Below are 25,551 nucleotides of genomic sequence, written 5' to 3' on the forward strand. Positions count from 1 at the left end.
GTGTATGGAAGCCAGGATCCACATGTTCATAGTTTCATAGGTAGATACTAAGGTCTCTGCCCGAGAGCCTAACCAAGCTTATCCCAAATTTACAAAAATATCACTGAAGTATCAGTACTGTAAGGAACTTTACGAGTTATTGGTTCATTGGTTCATTGGTTCATACTAGGCTATCTGCCCGAGGGCATTTACAAGCCTAGCCCATCGTTTTGTGGCTTACGCCACCCCTTTAGTATGGGGAACTATACCCATTATTTTGCTGTGCCTCTGTCGAGCAGTGACACTGAGGTAATCCCTGGGGTATATCTGCGATCTCCCATCCATTAGTCAAGATTTCTCTTGAACAAGGCCAGCGAGGTGCTCTGCCTCACATATACCGGGATTTTGTTCCACAGCATAGGGAGTCTTTGGGTGATGAATCTATCCCTCCAGCATGTCCTATTAATAGCCGTGTCGAGGTTTAAGTCTCCCGCCCTTGTGGCTCTGATGGATCTAGATTTTTGAGGTGAAGCATATTCATCAAATCTGGGTTTGACATGGCCTTGTATGTTAGGCAAAGGTCACCTCTGAGCAAGCGGTAAGCGACTGAATAGAGCTGGAGTTCTTTCAGTCGGGCAGCATAGGACAGATTTTGAGACCCTTTATCCTTTTGGTGAGGAACTTTTGTGGCCTCTCCAGCTGCTGCAAGTGTCGGGTCAGATACATTTCGAATGGGGCATTGTACTCAATCATTGGTCTGATGAGTGATGAGTAGAGGGAGACAATGACCTCCCTTGATCTAGATGAGAATCCCTTCATGATAAGGTGGGCAATGTAGAAGGTCTTCCTAACTACTTTAGCTACATGGGTGTCGAATGACAGACTACTATCAACCTGGGTCCCCAGGTCCCTGATAACTTCTTCTGTGCTCAGTGGATTGCCACCTATTTGGTAGCTAGGGGTAACCTTGTTTTTCCCGAAGGGTATGACTATGCATTTTTTGGCATTTAACTTTAGGCCATGGCTCTGGCACCAGTTATCCGTTTCTGTGAGACCCTTCTGAAGGATATCTGTGTCAGATGTGTTTTCTACTATGGCCCAGTTTGCAGTCATCTGCAAACTTTGTCAGCCATAACCCTCCTGTGTTTGCTTGTACTTTGGAGAAGTAGATGCCAAACAAGAGTGGGCCCAGGACTGAGCCCTGTGGGATACCACTTGTGACAGGCTTTGAGTCTGACATGGCGCCAGCAACTCTGACCCTGTGGGTTCTGTCACTCAGCCAGTTTGCAACCCATCTTGTGATGTATGGGTTAATATTTAAGCTGATGAGTTTTCAATGATACACGAGTGGGGTATTGTATCGAAGGCCTTCGCCAGATCGAGGTAGGCTGTATGGACTGCCTTTCCCTCATCAATGGCTTTGGTGACTGTTTCGAAAAAGTCAACCAAGTTTAAAAGGCATGATCTGCCTTTGACAAAGCCAAACTGGGTTGGATCCAAAGTCTGCAAATTCCTATGTCTTTATTTATGAGGTCCATTATGATCCTCTCCATGGCTTTGCAGATAAGGCTTGTCAAGCTAATGGGCGGTAATTTCCAGGGTCGGTGGAGGCACCGCCTTTGTGAAGTGGGACCACAGTTGCAGTGCGCCACTCCTGGCACGTATCCAGAGGTAAGACTTTGATTAAACAGCTGTCCTAGCTGTGGGTTTAATTCCTCATTGAGTTCGTGGAGCACACAGCCGGGGACACCATCAGGTCCCATGGATGCTGTGTTTTTGCTTTGGAGAGAGCAGTTCTCACTTGGGCGTTGGAGATGTTTGGGGGCTGCAATCATTTCGTATACATACCTCTCCTTTTGGGGAGAAGTTTGCACTGAACCTGTCAGCCAGTATGTTGGCAATGTCCGTAGGATCAGTAATCTTCACATCATTTTGAACTAGTTCTGAGCATATCTGGGAGTTTCCTCCCAGGTTTCTAACATAGCTAAAGAAGGCCTTATGATTGTCTTTTGAGTCTTTAGCTATTTTTCTCTCAAAATTTGCTTTGGATGATTGTATGAGAGCTCTTAGTTTTTTACTTATAGTGATCAAGGGTGTCTTACCTTTTAAGGATTTTGCTCTATCTTGTAGTAGCTTCCTCCTTTTGTTGTAGAGTTTGTTTATGGCTGGGGTCCACCAGACTGGACGCTTGCCTTTGGTACAAAGAGTCTTTGTTTTGCTTGGGATTGCCTTATCCATGCAGTCCTGCAGGTGCTGGTAGAAGGCATTTGTAAGTGATTCAGCGGCATGTGTACTGTTTTCCGCCGGCTCGGGGGCCTTAAAGGAGACCACACTAGTCTTTAGAAGTGTAAAGTCGGCTTTCGAGAAGTTCTTTACTGTGGTCTTTTTTATTTCAGGTGGGGGTGGGATGAGGACCTCCAGCGAGATTAGTTTGTGATCTGATCTCACCAGTGAGGGGTATACTTCCGGTGTTGAACATTGTGCTCCCATGTTCGTGATGATGAGGTCAAGTATGTTATCTCCTCTTGTGGGGATGGTAACTAGTTGTTCCATGGCATTTGAGTTTATGAATTCCAGGAACTTTTGGGCTAGGGTGTTTGGGCTTGAGTAGTGTTCCCAGTCTATATTAGGGTAATTGAAGTCACCTAGTATGATGGTGTTTGGTGATACATTTATCCCCTCTAATGTTTTCAGGAAGGCCATGTGAGGTTCCTGAGTTTGTGAGGGTGGCCTGTAACATGCTACAATTTGCAGAGCAGTCTTGCCTATGGTTAATTGCACCTGGATGGTCTCCGATGCATCGTGCGTTGCAACCAGTCTTGAGGTGATATAGGTTTGTATGCATCAAGCATTCACAGGCTGTCCCTGTCAATTACGATCATCGATGTCAAACCAGTGCTAAATTACTGATTCCACATCCATTGATCCAAGTCACACCTGACTATGGTGGCTGATTAGCTTTGCTTCATGTGGATGGGCATGCTGTTCCTACGAAGGGTAATTTTTGTGACACATACCTGTTCCACCAATATGCACTGCTCATGTTGCAGACAAGATGTTCATAGGCTCTACTGAATATATTATTTACCACAGAAAAAGACTTGCAAAACATGCAACCACTTATATAACCAAGAAAAAAACACAAGTCCATGACAGCCCTTACTCCAAGCTGAAAACCAGTTCTGAGTTTATTATAACAGTAACACATCTCTACAAAGTAAGCGCTTTTGTCCTTCACTGCACTTCTTCAGAACTAAAAAACTAGATACTTTCTGTACTCAGTATTTATTTATTATTATTTATTATTTATTATCACTTTGATTACCGGGGAAGTCCACTGGGCCAAGAAGTGCCCATTTTCAGTGGAGGCCCGGGGAGAAAAGCTCCAACATATTATTTATTTATTTATTATATACCAAACAATTATACTGTTAAACAATTAAACAATTATACATTTCTGAAGCCATCATCTAGTCTTAGAGTAACTTTCATACCAAAAAGGTAAAAAATAAAAAAAAGAAAAGAAAACATTTTAAAATAACACCATAAATTTAAACTCACAAGTAAAAAGAAAGTATAACATAAAAGTCATAGTTTGGCTGCTGTCATTCGTAGCACCACGTTAATAGAAATGTAATCATTCACACCTGGTTTTTAAGTAGCATCCAGTCTGAGTTTCCAAAGGAGTTCCTTATATTCCAATTTACTTTCCCATGCCCCTCTCTGGCATCATGTGGAATAATTTCCAGTGTCCCAAAAACAAATTTCTTAAAACTGGAGCATGTTAGTGTGTGTCTGTATAGGGCATGCATGAGTCCACAAACGTGGCACATCAGCAGTGAGCAGTGACACCTAGCTACACTTCTTGTCACATTAAGTGTTTCACTAAGATATAGAGATTGTTTGTCTTTCGGCTTTTCTCGGTTAGGGGTAGCGACAGCAGAACTCTGGTCCACTAATGATTGGCAGTGGATTTTTACGGTGCCAAGTTGCCAGCCCGATGCTCAACCTTCAAAGAAGGCACACGCATTCACGCACGTTTATATCTTATATCACTAAGATATAGAGATTAATAGGCCTAAGTGGAGACTGGCCTTATTTGCATACTCACTATGCAAACAACTATACAGCTGCAGCTTCAGTGGATGTGCCCTCCATTTTAAATGCCAAACTGTGCACCACAAGAAAAGGAACATGAACAGCAGCACCGGCATGGAGTTGTGCTGGAACATTCTGGTACCAGGAGAGCAGATTTTAAAAAAGGTCACATCCCTGTGGAGGTATAAAGTGTTATGCAATAATCAGATAAGATGTTTTCCCTATGTGTTTTATACATGTGAACCCTTACCATGTAGCGGTGTACAGCTACAAAGCAAAATCTGTATTATGATTTCCTGCATAAAGACCATGCATAATATAAAAAACAAAAAGTGGAATGGACACTCCAAAACAAACTTCTGTGCACTTCATTGAATTGTAATGGAATAAAACTACAGACTGAGCGCTTTCATCTTACAAACAAAAACGCTTCATCACAGTAACATTCTGCCATTAAAAATACATTAAATACAAACAATTCATCAACATCCAATCAGATCTGAAATAGAAGAATAAATTATGATGCAACTCAACTGCTAAGTGCAATTTCTTAAAGAACCAGTCCTGAAACTTGTACTTATTTTAGATAAATTAGATAATGAAGTACAACTAAATCAACTACACCAATGTTTAACACTGAAAGTTGTCTTCAAATTATGGTAAAAAATCACAATAAGCTGTTTCATCTTTAAAATGCTAGAAAGAGAAACTCCTTCATTAATGCCTGGAGCAGCAGTTAAGTTAGTTCTTTCAATTCAAGTTGTGTGTCTAAATCCCCACTGAAGTTTGCCAGTATTATCCTGTCTGTAATAAAAAAAAAACAAGAATTGTTTTGTATTTAGGGCAATCCAAAGTATGCCTAAATAAGGCATTGGTAGTTTTCCTTTTCTTTATATCATACATTCAGTATGTTTACGGATCCTGTCCTTAAATTTTCTGATCATTTTTCCTATGTAAAAAGCATCACAGGAACTGCAGGTAGCCAAGTATACTATGTGGGTAGTGTTGCAGTTGCATCTGTCTGGCCATGGGATAGTGCTATTAAAATTTTTCAGCTGCTATGTAAGGACCCTCATTTATATACCTGCACATTTTGCAGGTCCCACATTTACACAAGGAACCATTAGCTACCACTGATTTCATACCACTAGTGGGTAATTCTAACAGAGTGTTAATGTTCTTTCCTTTGGAATACACTATCAGTGGGGCAGTTCCTAGGATCTTTTTTACCTCTTTAGAAAAAATAATGCCCCCAGTTCAGCATCAATGTGTTAACATAACCAAAAACTTCCTTGATGATACAGAAAAAAAAATGGGGGTGGATGAATCAAACATGTCCTTGCTCATCCTATCTATGGCTGTATCCCCCATATTATTTATAGTGCTTAATTTAATCCTTAAAATGGGTGAAACTTTCCCATGATGCCAGCGTACCACTTTAGCTTGAATGTTTCTAAGTAAATAGCTGGGGTATCCATGTTCAATGACCATTTATACGTACTGACATCAGAAATTAAACGGGACAGCCTCACCATTTGTCATTTTACTATTGACTCCTTTTGGTGTTTGAAAAAGTCTGCTTTCTGTACGTAATGGAAACAAAACATTGATTTGCTGGGTCCTTGTGATGTCAAGTGAGTTAATAGTATTCATGCCAACTGTGTGTGTGAACCTCAAGAAAGGAGTAGAATTTTGCCACAAAGTATAAAAGGATTCACAGTGTTCAATGCTTCCTTTCCAGAAAATGAACACATCATCCAGGAACCTATAATACACGTGAACTAAGAAAGGAAAATGAGGGGTGAATACTGTCTTTTTATCCCACATGGTTAGTACAATATTGGCATATACGGGGGCACACACAGCGCCCATTGTGACACCTGATATTTGATAATAGTATTCCCCTCAAAAAATATATAGTCATTGTTCAATGTTAATCCATGTAAGGTAGTCACTACATGTACGTCTTGGGTTGTCAAAGTGAAATGATCAGATATGAACTTGTGAAACCACTCAGTGCCTGTACCATAGGGATTACAGAAAACAAGTCCACCACATCACCTGCAATGAAAATGCCATTTTCATCAAAAACAAACAAGTTTGGTTCTCTAAAAGATGCCATGAGTCCTTTAAAAGATGTCTTTCAGATTGCAAGACTGTCTTCCATTTAAAATCTACAAACTTTGCCAGCAGTTCAGTTTTGGCTCCTTTCACTGACACAATTGGTCTCATGGGGGGGGGGGGGTCTCTTCGGCCCTTCTGTATTTTGGGGGTTCCGAATGTTGAAGCTACTTTTGATTTGTTAACATTCAGGCATTCCCACTGATCATGTTCAGTTTCCCCTTGTAAAACTATATCCATCAACACAAAGTCTAACTTGGCATAAGCAATGTTTATCTTGTTGAGTGAAACTCTGTTGCATGTACCCTCATCAACAACTGAAACTTTTTTGCAGTGTAATCAATGGTATTCATTAAGACCACCTGCCCACTTTTGTCAGGTTTCATTATTCTTAAGTGTTTATCATTTATTAGTGAATGGAACGTCCATCATACATCATAGGACCGATTATCAGAAAAAAACATTATCGTACAAATTCCTAAACTGCCTTTCACATGTAATGAAGTGGTTCCTCTTTGTAGCATTTTAAAGATGAAAGCAGCTTTATTGTGCTTTACTACCATAATATGAATGCAACTTTTCAGTGTTAAATGTTGTATGTGATTGATTTAGCTATACTCCATTATCCAATCTATGTAAAACAACTGGTTCTTTAAGAAATTGCACTTGGCAGTTGAGTGACATCATAATTTATTCTTCTATTTCAAATGTGATTGGATGAATTGTTTGTTTTTGAATGTTTTTAATGGCAGATTGTTACTCTGATAAAGTCTTTTTGTTTGTAAAACAAAAACGCTCAGTCTGTGGTTTTATTCCATTAAAATTAATTGAAGTGCATTGGAGTTTGTTTTGGAGTGTCCATTCCACGTTTTGTTTTTTTTATTTTGGTATTAGTTAGTTTACTGAAGTTTGTTTATCATACATAATATATTTAGCTGTATTTCTACATTGTAGCTGTTGGACAACACTATCGCTACAGTATCCCTGGTATTAAATCAGACCTTCTCTTTGTAAATGGAAAGTTAGAAAACCAAAGAAAGGGGTGGGGGGTAGTTGAGGAAGCTAAAGGTAATGGAGATGAAGTGCATGAGATGAGTTGATGGATGTACACTGTGGCACAGATGAAGAAATTAGGACATAAATTAGAAGCCAAAGTAGCTCCAATTGCAGAGAAAGGTAAAGAGAACAGATTACAGAGGTTCGGGCACGTGTGCAGGAAAGCAGAAGGCAATCTGGTGAAGACAATTTGGGACAGTCAGGAAGAAGGCAAGAGGAAATTAAGGCATTCAGCAAAGAGGTGGATGGATTGTGTGATAGAAGACCTTTGACAGTTGGGCATGAGTGTTGAAGAAGGTGGGAGAGTGGCACTGAATAAAGAGAGATAGCGACAAGTGACATGGCACGCCAACCCCATGTAGAAAATGGGAAAAAGGAGGTTGCTGATGATGATGTTGAAGATGATGACATTCTGTATGTGTGTGCTGTGGGGTCATCTGTAGTGGACATTCACATATGTAACTCCACTATCAACATCTGTAATCCCACTATCACTTTGAATTCCCCTGATGACCACATCTGTAGTCTCAACAAAGCTAGCACGTGTCATGTATGCCTCTGTGCACCACTGGATTGCAGACAATTTAGATGTGTACATGTGCATATCTTTCCTGACCACTGGTCTGAGGGTGCATGTCTGTCCCTACCACAAGCCTGAGGTATCACTGGACACTGGTCTGAGGTAGCAGTGGAGTACCCTACTATTTATAGCATATTAAAGACACCTAATGTGGCCCTATCCCTGTCCAGACTGGTAATATTGTGTATGTCCACCCATATTCTACGGGTATGCAAAAGGTCCATCAGAGAGGGATCCATGGATGGCTTCTAAGCCAGGCAAAGAGTGCCTCTCAGAAGACTGTTTGAAATAGACTATAGAAATAGTGCTTTGAAGTGATCTGTGTAAGACATTGTGTTTATACCTTGTATTCTTTTTCAGAGGAACCTCTGTGGGCATTCTAGTCATTGCATGTGCCTTGTCAGGCACATACCTAAGGGGGCATTATACTCAGTGATGGGTCTGATTGCCAAATACAGTGGCACAATGACCACGCTGGACCTAGATGCCATGCCCTTACTTAAAAGTTGAGTGATATAGAATGAATTTCTTACTAGCTTAGACACATGTTGGTAGAAGGTCAGGTCACTATGTACATGTGTCCTGAAATCCCTGACTACTGGGCCTACTCTTAGGAGTGTTTTATCAATGAGGAGGTTTCCCAGAAAGGCTGAATTCCCAAAAGGTCGTGATTTGTATTTGTTGCAATGGAGTTTTAAACCATGCCTTTGGCATCAGTCATTTTTTTGTGATAGACCTTTCTGTAAGATGTTAGTAACTTAGGGGGATTCTATGACTGCTCCTAGTTTACAGGCATTTGCAAAATTGGTTAGTCAGTGGCCCTCATCCTTGGCCTAGACTTATGAGAAGTGGATGCCAAATAGGAGCAGAGCCAGTACAGACCCCTGAAGGACTCCACTAGTGACTGTCCTCTCTGTGGAGAAGGTGTCGTTGATCTTAACGTCCTGTGTCCTCTCTGTGAGCCATCTGGCTATCCACTGTTACATAGGGGTCTATGCCTAATTCCAGTGCCTGACTAGGTATTACATGAAATGGCTTAGTCAGATCAAGGTAGGCTGTATGCACTTTTTTGCATTTGTCCATTGCCTTGGTGGCCTACTCAAATTTGTCCACCAGGTTTAGCAGGCATGTTCTGCCTTTAACAAAAGCAAACTGGCTAAGGTCCAGTGTCTGAAGGTTTTCTATGTCATTGTTAATCATTTCATGATAATTTTTTTCCATGGATTTCCATATGAGACTAGTCAGACTAATGGGTCTGTAGTTGCCAGGATCTGCTGATGGTCTGCCCTTGTGCAGATGGATGACTGTTGCAGTCTTCCATTTGCATGGCACAAAGCCTGTTTGGAGGCTATAGCTGAATAGTGCTCCAGTGGCCATAATAGATCATATTTCAGGCTATTTGGGAGGCATCCTGGGATATTATGGGGACCCATCAAAGCTGTGTTCTTGCCCTTAGAGAGTGCAGCTAGGACCTACTCTCTACTGATCGCTGGAGGGGTTATGTTAGATGGTATTTCCCAGCAGGTGGCTGGAGATGAGTAGGGGCTAAAGTTGCAGCTGAATTTGTTGGCCAGTACATTTCTTAGATCTCTAAGCTCCGTGATTTTGGCTCCACTTATGACCAGTTTGTTACACTGTTTTGTGCTGCCATTGAGGTTTCTGACATATCTAAAGAAGGCCTTATGGTTGGCCTTGGACTGGGAAGTTATCTCTACCTCAAAATTGGCTTTCTTGGACTTAACTAGCCCTCTTAGTTTCTATTTAGCATGATGAGAGACTTTTTATCTTTGTGGGTGTTACTTTTGCTAATTTTAGCAATGATTTGTTTCTTTTGTTATAAAACCTTTTTAATTTTGGATTTCACCAGGCTGGTTTGTTTTAGGTTTACTTCTGGTACATACAGCAGCCACTGGGATACCACTAACATGGGTGCACAGAGATTCTGTCAGCAATTCTGCATAGGCTGCTGTTTGGAGGGGCTTCAAACTTTCAGAGGTTATCACTGAGTAAAAGATAGTTTGCCTTGGAATAGTTCCTAACTGCTACAGGATTTACTGGAGTTGCAGAACTGATTTCTATTTTAAAGGAGACCACTTTGTCATCTGACCTTGCCAGAGAGGACATTACACTGGGTGGGGTGCAGTGTTTTCCTACATTGTGAGCACCAGGTCCAATATGTTTGTAACTCTAGTGGGTTTATGCACTACCTGATCTAAGGTGTTTCTATTTATAAAGCCCAGGAATCTCTGTGCATACAAATTTGGGGTTGTATAGAATTCTCAATCTATAGAGGGGTAGTTAGTCCCACATAAGTATGGTATTTGGTAGACTGGTGAGTGTCTCCAGTAGGTCTGACTATGAACTATGAGTTTCCTGGGACACAGAGGGTGACCTATAGCCTGCTGGGATATAGTATGGGACTTTGTTTATGGTAATCTGTATGTGGACAAACTCTAGCAGGTTGTCCTGTTTAACCACCCCCGAGGTGTGCTTGTTACTGATGTAGCAGAAGACACTTCTGCCTTTAGTCCCTGGCTTGCAGCTACTGGTTTAAATGTGTGGACGACACTGCAGCCTTGCACTGCCAGGGTACTCTCTGCGACATTAAACCATGTCTTGGTAACTGCACAGATGTCTGTATTCTCCAGGGTGAGGAGAGCTTGGAGGGAGTGGAACTTCTTGGTTAGACTCCTGGCATTTTGCAGTAACAGCTTTATATTCTCTTTGGTTGATTTTACTATGTTTGAAGGTTTGTCCATTTGGCATTGCCTAAAAAAGGCTCTGTGGGGAGGACAATGTTTTAGCCAGTATTCAAAGTCTTAAGGGGACAGGTGCAGGCCATCATTGGTAATGCAGTGTGTTTTTTAACCATATCCTCCCATGCTGACAGAAATTTTATCCCTTTAGAATGACACCAGAAACTAAGCCAGTTATTAAAGTTAGTCATCTTTTGTTCATATTATGGCATCATACAGATCCATATATCCACATATCTCTCTATGTATCTATTATATATGGAATTGCTACATTAAGTCGACACACCACAATGTTGACAGCAAGAATGTTGACTGCAAAAGTTTGACAAAGGAGCACTCAACTGTGCATGCACAAGTAAAACCCTTGGTGCATGCAACTAATAAAAAAAAACAAAATAACATCATTTTTTGCAGGGGGAAGCCACCTCTGCACCCCCCATGTGGGAGGCTGTACCCTCTATACCCCCTGCTACTTATATATTGAATTACTCATGCTTAAACTCACTTGCCCAAACATTCTTCAAATTCATTAACTCCAGTGCCAAGGACCAGCAGGTGGACACCTCAACTAGAGGCACCAACATCCTGGATTTGGTCCTTACCAATATGGGGGACCACTGTAGCACCCCCACTGTGAGGTCTTCCCTTGACAGATCTGACCAAAAATCAGTCTCATTCAAAATAACTATCACACCTGCCCCCCCAGCAGCAACTAAACTATAAAACTTCTCCAAAGCAGATTATATCATCCTAAGGGATGGTATAAATAGCTTCACTGCACCTCCCCCCTCAGATGGAACTGGCAACTATGGTGAGTCCTACACCAATGCTTTTTACAAACGTCTGTATAACTCCGTTGACTCAGCCATACCTGATAAGACTGAAACAAGCTCTTCAAGCAAGAGCAAACCTGCTTGGTGGACAACTGCTGTTTACAGGCTTTACAATAAGAGGAAGAAATTGTTGTGCAAAAGTAAAATGGAGTGAGCCCTAAACTGGAAACTCTTCCTCCTCAGTATAAACAAGCAAATAAGACTTCTAGTGAAGTCTTCCAAAACAAACTATGAATCCAAATTGGCGGCCTCAGCTAAAGACAACTATAAGGCATTCTTTAGCTACAGCCGTAGCCTAAAAGGTAAGATTCAGATGTGCACCAGACTGGTAGTTAATGATAACCACATACACTGAGCCTGTGGATGTAGCAAACCTGTTAGCCGACAGGTTCTATGAAAACTTCACTCCCCTGTCCCCACCACACTTACACCATGACATTCCTTCCGCCTGTCCCCCACCTTGCATCTCTAGAGAGCAGGTTGTATACACCCTATCTAAGTCCAAAAACACAGCATCTATGGGACTTGATAACATCCCAGGCTGTGTCCTACATGGGCTCCAACAAGAACTAGCAACCCGATTGGGTACTCTTTTCAATCATAGTATAAGCACCAGTTTCATCCCAGCTGAATGGAAAATGGCCACTGGTATCCCCTTGGACAAAGGTGATGCTTTCACTGACCCCAAGAACTATAGACCTATCAGCCTGACTAGTCTTATCTGCAATGCCATGGAGAGAATCATCATGTACCTTATCAACCAAGATATAGGTAATCTCCAAACAATTGACCCTACTCATTTTGGATTTGTCAAAGGGAGATTATGTCTGTTAAACCTGGTGGACTTCTTTCGAGACAGTCACCAGAGCCCTGGATGAGGGGAAAACTGTGTGCATACAGCCTAATTGGACTTGGTCAAGAGTTTTGACACTATTTCCCACTCAGGCATTATTTACAAACTCACCCAGCTAAGTGTCAACCTTTATATCATTAGGTGGGTTGCTAACTGGCTCACCAATAGAACCCATACAGTCAAAATAAGAAAATCCAACTCCAACATCAGACCCGTAACCAGTGGTGTTTCACAGGGATCAGTCCTGGGACCTCTGCTTTTTGGAATCTATTCCTCCAAAGTGCAAGCAAAAACTAAAGGTCTGTGGCTGACAAAGTTTGCTGACAACTACAAACTGGGAGTGGTCATAGAATCCCCAAATTATGTCAACATCGTACAAGAGAGTCCTATGCAAACACATGATTGGTGCCAAAGTCATTGCCTTAAACTCTGTACAAAAAAAAATCATTATCATCCCTTTCAGTAAGAGCAATGTTTCAGCACTACCACATCAACAGAAACACTGGAAGTGTGCACTCAGTGGTGAGAGACCTGGGCACACAGGTTGATAGCACCTTTACCTTTGATCACCATGTCCTCACAGTGGTAAGAAGGTCATTCTATATTGTTCAGTAAGGGCATTGCCTACAGAAAAAAAGAAGTTATAACCTCCCTGTACTCTTCCCTCATCAGGCTAATAATTGAGTACAATGCCCCTTTTTGGTAGGTACCCTTCCAAGAACATGCAATAACTGGAGAGACCACAAAGGTTTATCACAAGGAGAATTCAAGGTCTTCAGCATCTGTCCTTTGTGGATCTGCTGAAATCACTGTCACTTTACTGCATGTCATAAGGACCATTCCGAGGCGATCTCTGCCTTGCATATAAGACAATCTCTGACTCTGCTTTATTGAAAATGCTACATATCCATAAGTCCAATGGCTCACAGGTTACTCGCTCTAAAGACCTTAACCTGGTATGTGACATTAATAGAACCTGCTGGAGGAACAGATCTGTCTCCCAGAGGTTACCACACCTGTGGAACATACTCCCAATTCACGTAAAGCAGAGCACCTCTTTGGCCCTCTTCAAGCTCAATCTGGACGATTCGATGGGTAACAATAAATTTACCCCGGGGGTTCCACCAGTGTCTCTCCTGGACAGAGACAATAGGTGCTGAATGTAGAAACAAGGGCATATCTTGGCTAGGCTTGTAAAGGCCCCTGGGCCATTAGCCTAGTAACTTCCTGTGATCATATGATCATATATACTACCTCTAAGATTGCACAGTCCTTGGGGAAAGGAAACACTCCCTCACCTGGGGACAGTCAGTCTAGCAGGACTGTTGAGTATCTGCATATATCAACTTTTTGTGGTCGACGTTCCATTCTTTTCTTTCGGCTCACTTCAGAAGTAGGCCCACTTCATCTAATATCCTCTTGAATCATCACACCAGCAATTATGTTTCATACAGCCGTGAAAAAATAAGATATCCGAACTACACTTTCAGAAAAGCATGATTTATACAGGAAGACATTAGAGTGCCTATGCAAGATCTGAAAACAGTTATTATAATTCCTGTGGTTTGTAGAACTGCTTTGTTACAGCATTAAAAACTTCAGAGAAAAAGACGTAAATAAGCTTCCTTCAAAGAAAAGCCAAGAAAATATAAATTAAAACACTTTTAATGATTTTAGTTGTCTTGGGACTGTTTGTGAGGAAGAAGAAAAGAAGCCTGACTTCATCAGAAAGTTAATATTGATGTTTATCAGTGGCAAGTTAAAAATGTGTGTGATTAAATAACTATGGACAGCTGGTGTTTTGAAAAGCCACTTCAAGATCTCCTATTCAAACTCTTCACACCCTGCGCACATTCACTGATTTGCTCCCTCCAGACCAGCTAAAACAACACTGTTGCTAGTATATCCATTATTTACTCTTGTATGTAACTGATCTCAGTAATTAGTCATTCTGTTAGACAACATGTCTGATTACTACAGTGTTTGTTTACACAGACCTGTCAGTCCTGGGTTATTTCACTTGCTATAATCTTTCAGGCCATGACTGTAAATAAGCAACTGTATGCCTAATGCATTTTGTTGTTAGAGAGAAACACAGTGTGAGGGAGGCTGTTAGGAAGTACTTCTGTATGTACTTTTACAAATGTCATATTTCTGCATGTCTGAAGGGTAATAGACACACCATCAGATAATGGATAAACATGTTCAGTTTTAGCCTAGTCTATTAATTTTGAGGGACTAAATGAATACTTCTTCCATTTATATTAGTTTATACATTCATAGACTTTGTATGAATTGCTATGCCTTGAAACCTAGGTTCTCTGCTCCTGTAAGCAACTCTTACATCTTAAGCTTGTTATAAGAAAATAAACAAATAGTTGCTGATAACATTAAAAATATCTGTTATATGTAAGCAAGTGTAAATGTGCTAACATATCCTTGTCCAGCCTATCTGAGGGTTATTTGTAAGCAAATATATAAGGGTGGAAACTACCATGGGAATGAAAGTCTATGCTTCTTAAAGTCATTACAGATCAGTAGCTTAGTACCTACCTATGTACCTATGAACCTGATGTCATCAACCTGTTCCTCAGTCCTAGTACACCTGTCATACCAAATATAGATTAGTTCAGCCAATGCTGTGATGCAGAAATAGCAACGACAACCTCACAGTAAGACGTTGTCCTGTTCGATTCTCAGCTAGGACGTCTTCTGTGTGGAGACATGCATGAATGGGCGTACCTTCATTGAAGGTTGTGCGTCAGGGCCGGCAACTCGGCACGTAAAAATATACTGCCAATCATTAGCGGACCGGACTTCCACTGTGGCGACTCCTAACCGGGAAAAGCCGAAAGACACAACAACAACAACTTTACAGTTCCAAGCCATAGATAAAACAACACTGTTGTTGACATCTGTTGTTTACTTTTCATGAAATCAAAGATCCCCGGATTGTTATGTTTCTGTGTAATACAAATCAGCCTTAAAGTTCATAATAATTTCTCTGAAGGGATTTAACCAGTCATATTCTGAAGGTAAGTATGGTTTTAAATAATAGCCACATCTCCCTTTTTGGCACCTGTTACAAACTAAGCCATATTGTTTTGTTTGAGAGTAGACTGTCCTCCACCCAAGGCAAGAGTGTGACTTGCTTTCAGTCATTTGCCTCTGAAATCAGGTTTTCACTCAATCCCAATACTGTATACCTCCCTGACTCATTCAGTACAGTGTTAATGGCTACGTCTGCCTGCAGAAAAAAAAATGCATACAAAAAGATAACCCATGCACTTGTGCTTTAGTGAATAAAGAGGAATTGTGAAAGCAAGAGATAAGGTATGCAAGTATTAAGGGCATGTACTGTATCTGAAATCTGAAAGAAATATCAGCGTCTGACACCAGAAGAAATGGCATTTAGGACAAGCAGACTGGAGCAGACATCCATATTATCAGGTTACTGTGATAACTGAGCTGTAAATGGTCTTTAAGATATTGCTTATTGAGTGCAGCCTACTAAACATCTAATTTGTTATGGGGGATCAGTTTTAAGTATATCCAAATGTTTTAACAGCTTATTTAATTCAGCCTAAGCCACAAGGTTACCACTTTATAAAAGTAAGCACTTCCAACTGATGTGCTTTTTCAGATCCATCTTTAACAACATACATACGATGATAACATCAGATTAATTAGTAAGAATGTCAATATAAAAGGTTTAATAATGTATGTTTCAATAGGCAGAACAAAACTTGTTACAAAATTTAAATAAATATAGAAGTGAAGCTTAATAATATTCATTAATGCTTTAGCTCCTGATATTTGCCTGCTTTTATGGGACTTTTTTCATGCTTAAAAAAATTATTACAAATTCCCAGTAGAACAAATTTAAGTCTTAATTAGCTTTTTTATTTTTATGCATTTTATAAGAATTCAGATAATTAATAGGTTCTGGGATTGTTGTTGTCTGGTGATGGGGAAAAACAGACTTTAATTTGACATTATTAATGAGTGACCATGTTAGTTAACCACTTTTATGGGGCTTAGGGAGGTCAGAGCTTATGTGTGCCCTGATTCTAACATGGTGTCTTAGTCTTTATTGTTAGTATGTTAGGAAAATTAGTGAGCATGAAATGTGCTTTAAAACATTCATGTGATTGGAGAATGTAAACTGCATAATAAACCTGACAAAAGTAACATACAGCATGACAAAATATAAAACATGGCCAGATTCAATAAAGCCTACACTAAGTGTACATGATATGTTTCCAACAACATTCTTACCACATTTTGTGTGTTTTCTAGTCACTCAGAAAGATTACACTAAGTGTACATGGAGTCTATACTTTGTGGTAACCTTTATGAATCCCTGTCAATATTTAAAGATGCAACAGTATCAGTAGGAAAACTAAAATTAGGAGGAAGAAGGTGTGAGTTATGTCTGTGTTGTCTGTCCACTTAGTGTACACTTATCCAGCCATCCTCAATCCCTTTTCCCATTTTTGCATATGGGGTTGGCGTGTCGCTTTAGCAGTAACAATCATCTCGAGCCAAAGTTTACACGCCAGGTGGCTAGCTCTGCCACAGTAGTTTATTCGTACCACACACACACACACACACACACACACACCTACAGACAATTTAGAGTGTCCAGTTCACCTACTGCATGTTTTTGGAATGTGGGAGGAAACCAGACCACTTGAGGAAACTCATGTGACTGCAGGGAAGACATGCAGACTCTGCACAGAAGGCACCCCAGCCAAGAATCAAACCTGAGAACCTCTTGCTATGAGGAGACAAAGCTACCCTTTGCACCACCATGGCCAACCCCATTGCAGCCACCCCAACAGCACACTTAGTGTAGGCTTTATTGAATATTGGTTATATAGACTTAATAGTAGCCTTTGTGATTAAGTTTCCTTAAGTTCAACACGCTTTTAATGGAGCATGTGGTGTTTAGTCCTTCTGTTCTCATACTAAGACAGGGTCGGATTCCAGATGGCAAGGTTTAGGACCTAATTGGTCACTAATCCATATTATAATCAAGTAGAACCAACTCCACTATTCACATGCCATGGCGTTCATCCTATCAGAAGCTTGTTTGATGGTCCTATCCACTTTTTAATGGCTATAAAATCTCAAGCTGTTTGAGTGTAGTACTCAGATCTGAAAAAGACATTTTGATGGCTACTCTCCTTACCCATCTTTGAATAAAGTTTTTTTGAAAAGAACAACCTGTAACTTATCCTTCTGAAAGGAGGGGAGATATAATCACAGGAAAACCTGATAATGTAATTGGGAGTACTGGAAGCAAGAAACTTTTGGGAGCAAAAAGCCACTTCTGGTTGGTCACGTTTAATTAAATAATTATTCCTAGAAGCTTTCAGTTTACCTTTGTGTATTAAGTAAAAAAGAATAAACATGTACTTATGTAATAACACCAAAAATAACTGTAAACCTTGTAACTTGTAACTGAAATCCTTGCTGAAAAGATTGACTCATTTTATAGTAAGTCTATGGAGATTTGTTAGTTATCCTGTTATACCTAACAGCTACACAGCTACCATATGGCAAGCTGCTATAGGTTCATTAACCAGTTTATAATGTCCTAATTAATCTTATTTCTAGTGAACTCTGGGAGCAATATAGCAAATTTCATATTAATAACCATTATAAGGTTACCTTTTACGTTTTAAAACCTGTCATTTTGTGTGAGCATATTTCAGAGTATTGAGATAGCAGTTCTGAGACAGTACATTAATCGATGTACATGAATTGAACATACATTTGAAATATTCAGTCATTAATCTAAGTGTGCATGGATATTCATAAACTATTCAGATCTGCAGTATTCTAAAACAGATTCATACAGTAAGCTCAAATTCTGCTTTTATTTTTGATTTTGCAGTGTCTATCAGATTGTGGTGGAGGAAGAACGACCTCGTAGGGCAAAAAAGGCTACTGAAATCCTTAAGTGTTACCCAGTACCTATTCACTTCCAGAATGCGACCCTTCTGAATTCTGCTTACTACTTTGCAGCAGAGTTCCCACAGACCAGTCTCCACGCAGCTCAGCCTTTCACCATAGGAGACAACCGAACCTACAGTGGATACTGGAATGTTCCTCTTCTTCCAAACAAAAGCTACAGCATTCATTTTCAGGCTGTTAGCAGGGCAAATGAGGTAAGTTGTATAGAGTAAAATGTATAATGTGCTAGAAAGTTCTGTCTGTAAACTAAGATTTGTGCTGTTTGTGAGGCATTAATGAAGAATGGAATATATGACAATGTCAAGAAGCAGACTGTCTCTACAGCAAACACTGGTAACAACGGTGATGTCTCTTTTTAAGTGTGCCTTTCATTATATGCTAGCATCATCTAGACAGACTGCATTGGCATGAAAAGCATATGGGCAAGGCCCCATCATTAGGTCTGCAGCAGACGCAAGTAAGATTTTGACATTTTGGTGTCAGAAGTTTCCTGTTTGGGCCATGTGTTTGCTAATAAGCTAAATCAAATCATTGCAGTAAACTACTGTTCTCATATGTCCGGTATATGAAGTCCAGAGAGAATTCCTGACTTCCTGTAAAGTAAGAATCAAGCATGATTCCTGTGCAGCAAGAAATATGAGTACAATGTTCCCTTTCTGAACTTTGTGCTGCTGAAAATATTGACATCCAGTTCATGGACATTATGTCTGTTATCATTCAGAAATGCATTTTCGAATGCAATAGTCCTTTACATGTTGTGTCACAAGGGACAACAATCTATATGTAACTGTGGTGTAAATAAACAATGTTATTTAGTCCTATCTTGCCGTAATTCTTGCTGGATGGGTTCTGTGCCGATATTCAGCTCCGACTTGGATGATACTAAAGCTCAAGAGCTTTTACTGGCTCAAGGCTAACCCCTATCCCATGGTGCCTCATGGCAATTCCCCAGATCTCATTTGCCGCAAAAGCTTCGAGGTTGTCCCTTACTGGCTCATTGGCTAAGTAGAAGATTTATTTACTAAATCTTGTTTTTTCACCGCCTTTTTCTTCTTTTACTCCTTGTAGTTAGTAGCTTTATTGTTTGATTGTACTGAGTGTTTGACCCCTATTTCCCCCCATAGGATTGTATGGCCCATTTCAGTTAGAGGGATGTAGTTGCCCGTTTAAGTTAGAGCACCTTTCCTCCCTGTGTGTTTCTTGAAAAATAAATAAATAATAAAATATAGAATCTTTCCTTTTTCTATCTTTACTGTTGTTGGTATTTTTACCTCAGTAGATAGTATTGTTAGTATAGTTAGCGTTGGTGTCTATCTTTTCTAGGTAGCTTTATTAGTTGTTTTTGTTAGCATGTCTAAGGATAAGGACAGAGAACACAAGGACCATTGCCCTTCGGGGTTTAAAAAATTTGATAAATGTTCACAGAAAATGTCTTTGACAGACAGTCACACTAGCTGTGTGTACTGCTTAGGTGAAGCCCACTTACAAGAGCCCTGTACCTTTTGCCATGCCTTCAGTACCAGGGTTTTGAACAAGAGGAAACACAAACTGATAGATAGGGGTCTCATGACCAGTTCCTTCCAAAAACACCTGGAACTTGGTCAGACAGCTCCTAAGGCTACTAAATGAAAATCTTCAGCTCCAGGTTTGGAACCGTCGATAAAGTCCAAAGCAACGGAGCCAAGGAGTTCTGGCTCCGATTCCGCTTCTTCTGTCTTGGTGCTGTCAGTCTCTTCAGTGCCGAGGCAACCTTCAGTACCAAGACAGTTACCTGAGATTGACCCTGTCTCACCTACCTTGAGATCTTTTATTTGGAGATGAGGAGATCTCCTTCTGTCTCCACCCGATCCTCCAGGACACTCTCAGATGAAGACATTGAGCAAGTAGTGAAGAGGTTGCTTTCTGACCTGGCTCTGGCTAGAAAATTGGCCCCACTGGATCCAAAGGCTTTGGAGCTGACCCTTTTGCAATCCACTGCTCCTCTTCCGACTGCTTCGTTCTCGGAGCCAATCACTTCAGGTTCTTCGATGTTGGATCCTTCAGTTTTGAGGATTCTTCCTGCTTCCTCAGAACCGATAACTCTATCGTCAGTGGCTCAGTCAGGAGCCGAGGGATCTGGGGGATCTCCGAGGGGGATAATCACCCTGGGTTTTCTTCGGAACTGACCCTCCATCTCGGAGCTTCAGCTTGACTCAGCTCGGTTCCCAAATCTGCTTCGGTGCCATTCCCCTTTGCTCGGAGCCGACCATCTGTCTCCTTGGAGCAGAGGTCTTCTTCGGTGTGGGGGGGGGGCTTCGATGCAATAGAGAAGGCTTTATCCTCTGAAAAAGGCATACCCTTGGAACCGATGTCCCACCAGCAGCTGGCAGCAATCTCTTCTCCCCTGCCACCCCCACAGTGTAGGGAACCAGAGACTCAAGCAGCCCCCATTTGAGGTGGCCCCTCTTCCGAGACCTCTTCAGATTATCCCACTGGAGAGGTCTCTTGAAAGATACTTTGTAAGAGGAAGCATGCTGACTCACCTGAGTCTGTCACATCGAGCACTGATTTGGAGGAAACAGAAGGGTCCCCTAGATCCCCCTCTGAGGATGTCTCCTTTTCTGAAATCCTTAGACAGAGGGGTGATTGGAAGACCTCTAACCCTACTGAGGATGAATCAGTGTATCTTGAGGCCTTTGTTTCCAGACCTTCCACCTCCTGGCTGACACTGCCTTATGACCAGCTCTTGGGGGTCATATCGCGGAAAGCCTGGACCTCCCCAGACACAGTGGAGCTTGTCCCGAGGAAGCCAAACAAATTTATGACTGCACCAGAAGATAAGTCCTTTCTTTCCAAAGGGGTCCCTGTTGGTGCTATGGTGGCAGCAGCGGCCACCAAGAAGGAGTTGTCTGAGACATCTTCCAACATCCATCCTCCTAACAAGGAGTACAGTACAGGACAATGGATAGGTATGGAAAGCATACCTTCACTTCAGTGGCATTTACCTTAAGATCGCTGAACTTCCTTACCCATTTCACTCGTCTTCAGAGGGATCTTCTGAGAGAGATGGGAGATACCCTTCAGGGTTCAGTAGCTCTGGGATCCATGGATAAGGTTTCTGCACAGCTCTCCACCCTTACATTGATAGCTAACTCCTCCATGACGCTGATTTCCTATGCAGTGGATGGAGCGAGTAGGGCAGCTGCAGCAGGAATCTCTCTGAGGAGACATTCTTTGATACGTCTTTGTAACTTCACAGAATCTTTTAAGTCTTCCTTCACCAACATCCCCTTTAATGGTTCATCTCTTTTTGGACCTCAGGTGAAAGAGACCTTGACCAGGTGCGAGCAGGAAGGGAAAACATTATCTGCTGTCAGAGTCCATTTCTCCCTTCCTTCTAGACCCTATCCCAAGGGTCATACGGGAGGGAAAATGTGGTTCCGTAAATCCTAAAAAGGTTTCCCTCAGTCACAAGGTCAACCCTCCCCTAGGGGCAGAGGGGGAAGATATAATGGAAGACGCAGTAATCATGGCAGAGGAGGTCCGCAACACCAGGGAGATAGAGAAACCTTCTCTGATCATCCCTTCCATTGCCCCTGAGGGGTTGCCCAACTGTCTGCCTTTGGATGCATTCGGGGGTCATCTATCACTGCACCCAAGCACCTGACAAAACATTTCACAAGACCGTTGGGTACAAACCATAATATCCAGAGGTTACCTGATTCTCTTTGTTTCCAATCCCCCGGTAAACCGGTCTCTTCCAGACATGCCACCCATTCAACTAGACTGTGCAACATCAGAGGTCATCTCGATGCTGCAAAAAAGAGTCATCCAAGAAGTCCCCACAGTGCAAATAGGATCCAGAACCTACTCACGATTCCTTTTAGTTCCAAAAAATAGACAGGGGACTGGAGATCAATTCTAAATCTCAGCAAACTCAATAAGTCTGTAAAGAAATCAAAGTTCTGAATGATCACTCTGCAGTTGATATTTCCCTTTATTGCGAAAGACAATTGGATGTGCTCAATAGATCTTCAGGATGCGTACTACCACATCAAAATGGAAAGGTGCTCCAGAAGACATGCTTTCGATTGGGAGCCAGTCATTTTTAGTTTTGAACACTGCCCTTTGGCCTCAGTACAGCCCCCAGAGTGTTAACCAAATGCATGGCAGTGGTAATGGCTCACCTGAGACGTCAGGGATTCCAGGTGTTTCCGTACTTAGACGACTGGCCCCTCACTGCTACCACCAAGCATCAACTGATCAGAACCAGAGACGAGACTCTATCCTTCTGCGCCAGTTTAGGCATCACAGTCCACCTAAAAAAATCAGCCTTATCTCCATCGCAGCACATTGTATTCTTAAGCTCAGAAATAGACTCAACCACCATGTCAGCAAGACTAACACCAGAAAGAGTAGATTCATTACATAACCAAGTCAGATCTTTGCTAAACAGTCACAAATTTCAGGCCAGGGTAGTCCTTTAAGTCTTAGGGACTATGGCTTCCTCCATTCTATTAGTTCCTCTAGCCCATCTGCACATGAGAGTACTTCAGTGGCTACTATTTGCCCAATGGCCAATGCAGGATCTTCCCCTGTCTCATCAGATTCTCATCACAAACACATGCAAGAAAGATCTGACATGGTGGTTGCATATGGATCAACTTCTCTTAGGTCATCCACTTGTTCCCCCCTCAAGAAAATGCAGTTTTGACCATGTTACTAATATATTAGGCAATTGTATTGCTTGCCCTTTTTGAGTGCAACTTAGTTTACTAGTGGTCATTGGTATCCTGTGTGCCAGTTAGTTTTAGGCATCTGATCTTTTTTGGTCACCATTGGCAATTAGTTTTCTGCTATATTGAGATTGTTTGTTTTTGGCAGGGATCCACTCATGAATTTACTAGGATTGCAGCCTCCCTAGTATACTGCCTGTTATTAGAAATATAGAAGTATAGAAATTATTGTGTCTTTTACGATTTCTCTTGCGTGAGTGGGCTTTCCTTTCTGGTCTGTTTAAATTAGAAGACCTAGCTTTCTCTACACTGGGCTAGGCCTGTTTAAGTTAGAGGACCTAGTACTCGTGTAACTCCTTTAGAAGATGCAGCTTTCCCTACACCGGGCTAGGCCTGTTTAAGTTAGACAACCTAGTCCTCGTGTAACTCCTTCTTAGGGCTAGGCTCGTTTTAGTTAGAGGACCTAGTCCTCCTTCTTTTTCTCTCTTTCAATCTCACTGGGTTTTGTGTGTGTAATATGTCTAAGGAAAGTATGGAGCATAAACCCTTGGGGTTCAAAAAGTGCATGAAATGCTCCCAAAAGATGTCTTTAATGGATGGCCACAGTAGCTGTGTCTACTGCCTAGGGGCCATCCACTTGCAGGAATCGTGCTTGTTCTGCCATGCTTTCTTTCCTAGAGTGTTAGAGGAGAGAAAAAACAAACTCATAATCAAGGGTCTATTGAAACCATGCTTTGAGGAAGCACTGTCCAGTTCTTCAGCTTCCTCTAAGTCTGGGAAATCAAAATCCTCAAAGAGGCTTTCTCCGACACCGGCTGGTGTCTCAGAGCCACCTCCTAAACAGTCGAAACAGTCTAAATCTGCCTCCTCGACTCCTCATCCTTCAGAGCCGAAGGAGAGCATCATGGTGGTGTCAGAGTCCCTTACAGGTGTTTCAGAGCCGATCTCTGAACCTATTGATACAGCAGTTGACTGTGCTATTCGGAGCTGGTCTGTAAGCTCCCTACCAGTTTCCGTAACAATTAAGTCTCCAGTGCCCCCAAGGACTTCCCATACTATGTCTTCCAGGTCTTCCAGGAGCCTCTCAGAAGAAGATGTGGAGAGGGTAGTGCTGAGACTCCTGAAGTCGTCTGCCTTACCAAAAGTATTGTTGGCTCCGACCCAGTCGGCTCCAGAGCCACTTGGCCCAGCTTTGCCATTGTCTGCTATTCCTCCTCCGAGCCATACTGGCCTTTCGGAGCTGGAGTGCTTGGTGCCAACAGAGGAAATGCTGGCTCCAGCTCACTTTGTTGCTGCCTTGGAGCCGGGTTCAGCTCTGACATGCTCGGTGCCGTCCGTCATGTCCGGGGGCCGAAGCTCTCCTGTCGGCACTGACAGGGAGGGTTGGAATCGATATTCTTCAGTTCCGAGCCTTCCTTTTGGTGCTTCGGCCAGGGTGAGCTTGGACCCTGCATCTATCTTGGAGCTGACAGCTCTGGCTCCGGCACTGACCCTCATCTCTTCTAAGCGGGGGAGGTCTTCGGACCTAGAGAGGTCAGCATTTGAAATGATGAGGAGCATGCTGTCTCATTCTCCAGCCCCTACCAGTGGCACCAGCACTCTTGGTCCGAGAGCACCCACTTCAGTCTCAGCCCCTACTCTCTCTGGAGACAGCAGAGACCCGTAGCCTCAGGAGCCATCGGCTGGTGGCCCCCACTCTTCTGAGGCTTTCCCAGAATGTACTTCCAAGAAGCCTCCCTGGAAGAGGTTATGTAAGAGGAAACATGTTGACTCCCAGGATGAGTGTTTGATGTTGGACACTGACCTCGAGGAGTCGGAAGGGTCCGCCAAGTCATCCTCTGATGATGTCTCCTTTGTGGACATTTTAAAGATCCTTAGGCAGAGGTGGGACTGGCCCACTGTTAAACCTTCTAATGTGGAGTCGGTTTACCTGAAGGCTTTCGGGTCTCAACCTTCTGCCTCTTGGATGTCTCCACCTTTAGACAAACTGATGGATCTTGTTAGTTGAAAGGTGTGGGATACTCCTGACACTGTGGAGCCAGTCCCCAGGAGACTGAACAAGTTCTTGTCTGCCCCTCCTGGTAAAGATTTCTTGTCCAAGGGCATTCCCGTAGATGCCATGGTGGTGGCGGCGGCTACGAAGAAGGAGTTGGTGGAGACTACTTCATCTCTTCATCTGCCAAACAAGGAGTCTCGACAGATGGACAGATTTGGGAAGCGTATCTTTAGTTCAGCGGTCTTTACCCTTCAATCACTGAACTATCTCATGCACTTCACGAGGTTTCAGAGGGATACCCTCAAGGAGTTAGGAGATTCCATACAAGTTGCATGTACTGAGAGATTTCCTGACAAGATTTCTACTCAGTTGTCCACCTTAAATTCTGTGGTTATCTCCTCCATGTGACTTATCTCTTATGCTGCGGATGGAGCGAGTAGAGCAGTGAGTTCTGGAGTTGCCTTGAGGCACCACTCCTGGATGTGCTTATGTAAATTTTGCGGAACCTTTCAAGTCTACTTTCACCAATGCCCTGTTTGATGGGTCCTCATTGTTTGGTTCCAAGGTGAAGGATACACTCAC

General features: G+C 42.1%; 1 protein-coding gene across 8 annotated transcripts in view; it reads left to right on the forward strand.

Annotated features, from left to right (window-relative positions):
* The window catches only part of PTPRM (protein tyrosine phosphatase receptor type M), a 4,358,319-nt gene that overhangs the window by 2,716,975 nt on the left and 1,615,793 nt on the right, over positions 1 to 25,551 (forward strand). For all 8 annotated transcript variants that reach the window (XM_044066519.1, XM_044066517.1, XM_044066518.1 and 5 more), the window contains exon 12: positions 18,179 to 18,452. In XM_044066519.1, coding sequence (XP_043922454.1) covers positions 18,179 to 18,452 — 274 coding nt within the window. The remainder of the gene's footprint in view (positions 1 to 18,178; positions 18,453 to 25,551) is intronic.

The sequence above is a fragment of the Protopterus annectens genome, chromosome 3.part1 (assembly GCF_019279795.1).
Source record: "Protopterus annectens isolate FY-2018-M chromosome 3.part1, PAN1.0, whole genome shotgun sequence".
Classification (NCBI taxonomy): Eukaryota; Metazoa; Chordata; order Ceratodontiformes; family Protopteridae; genus Protopterus; species Protopterus annectens.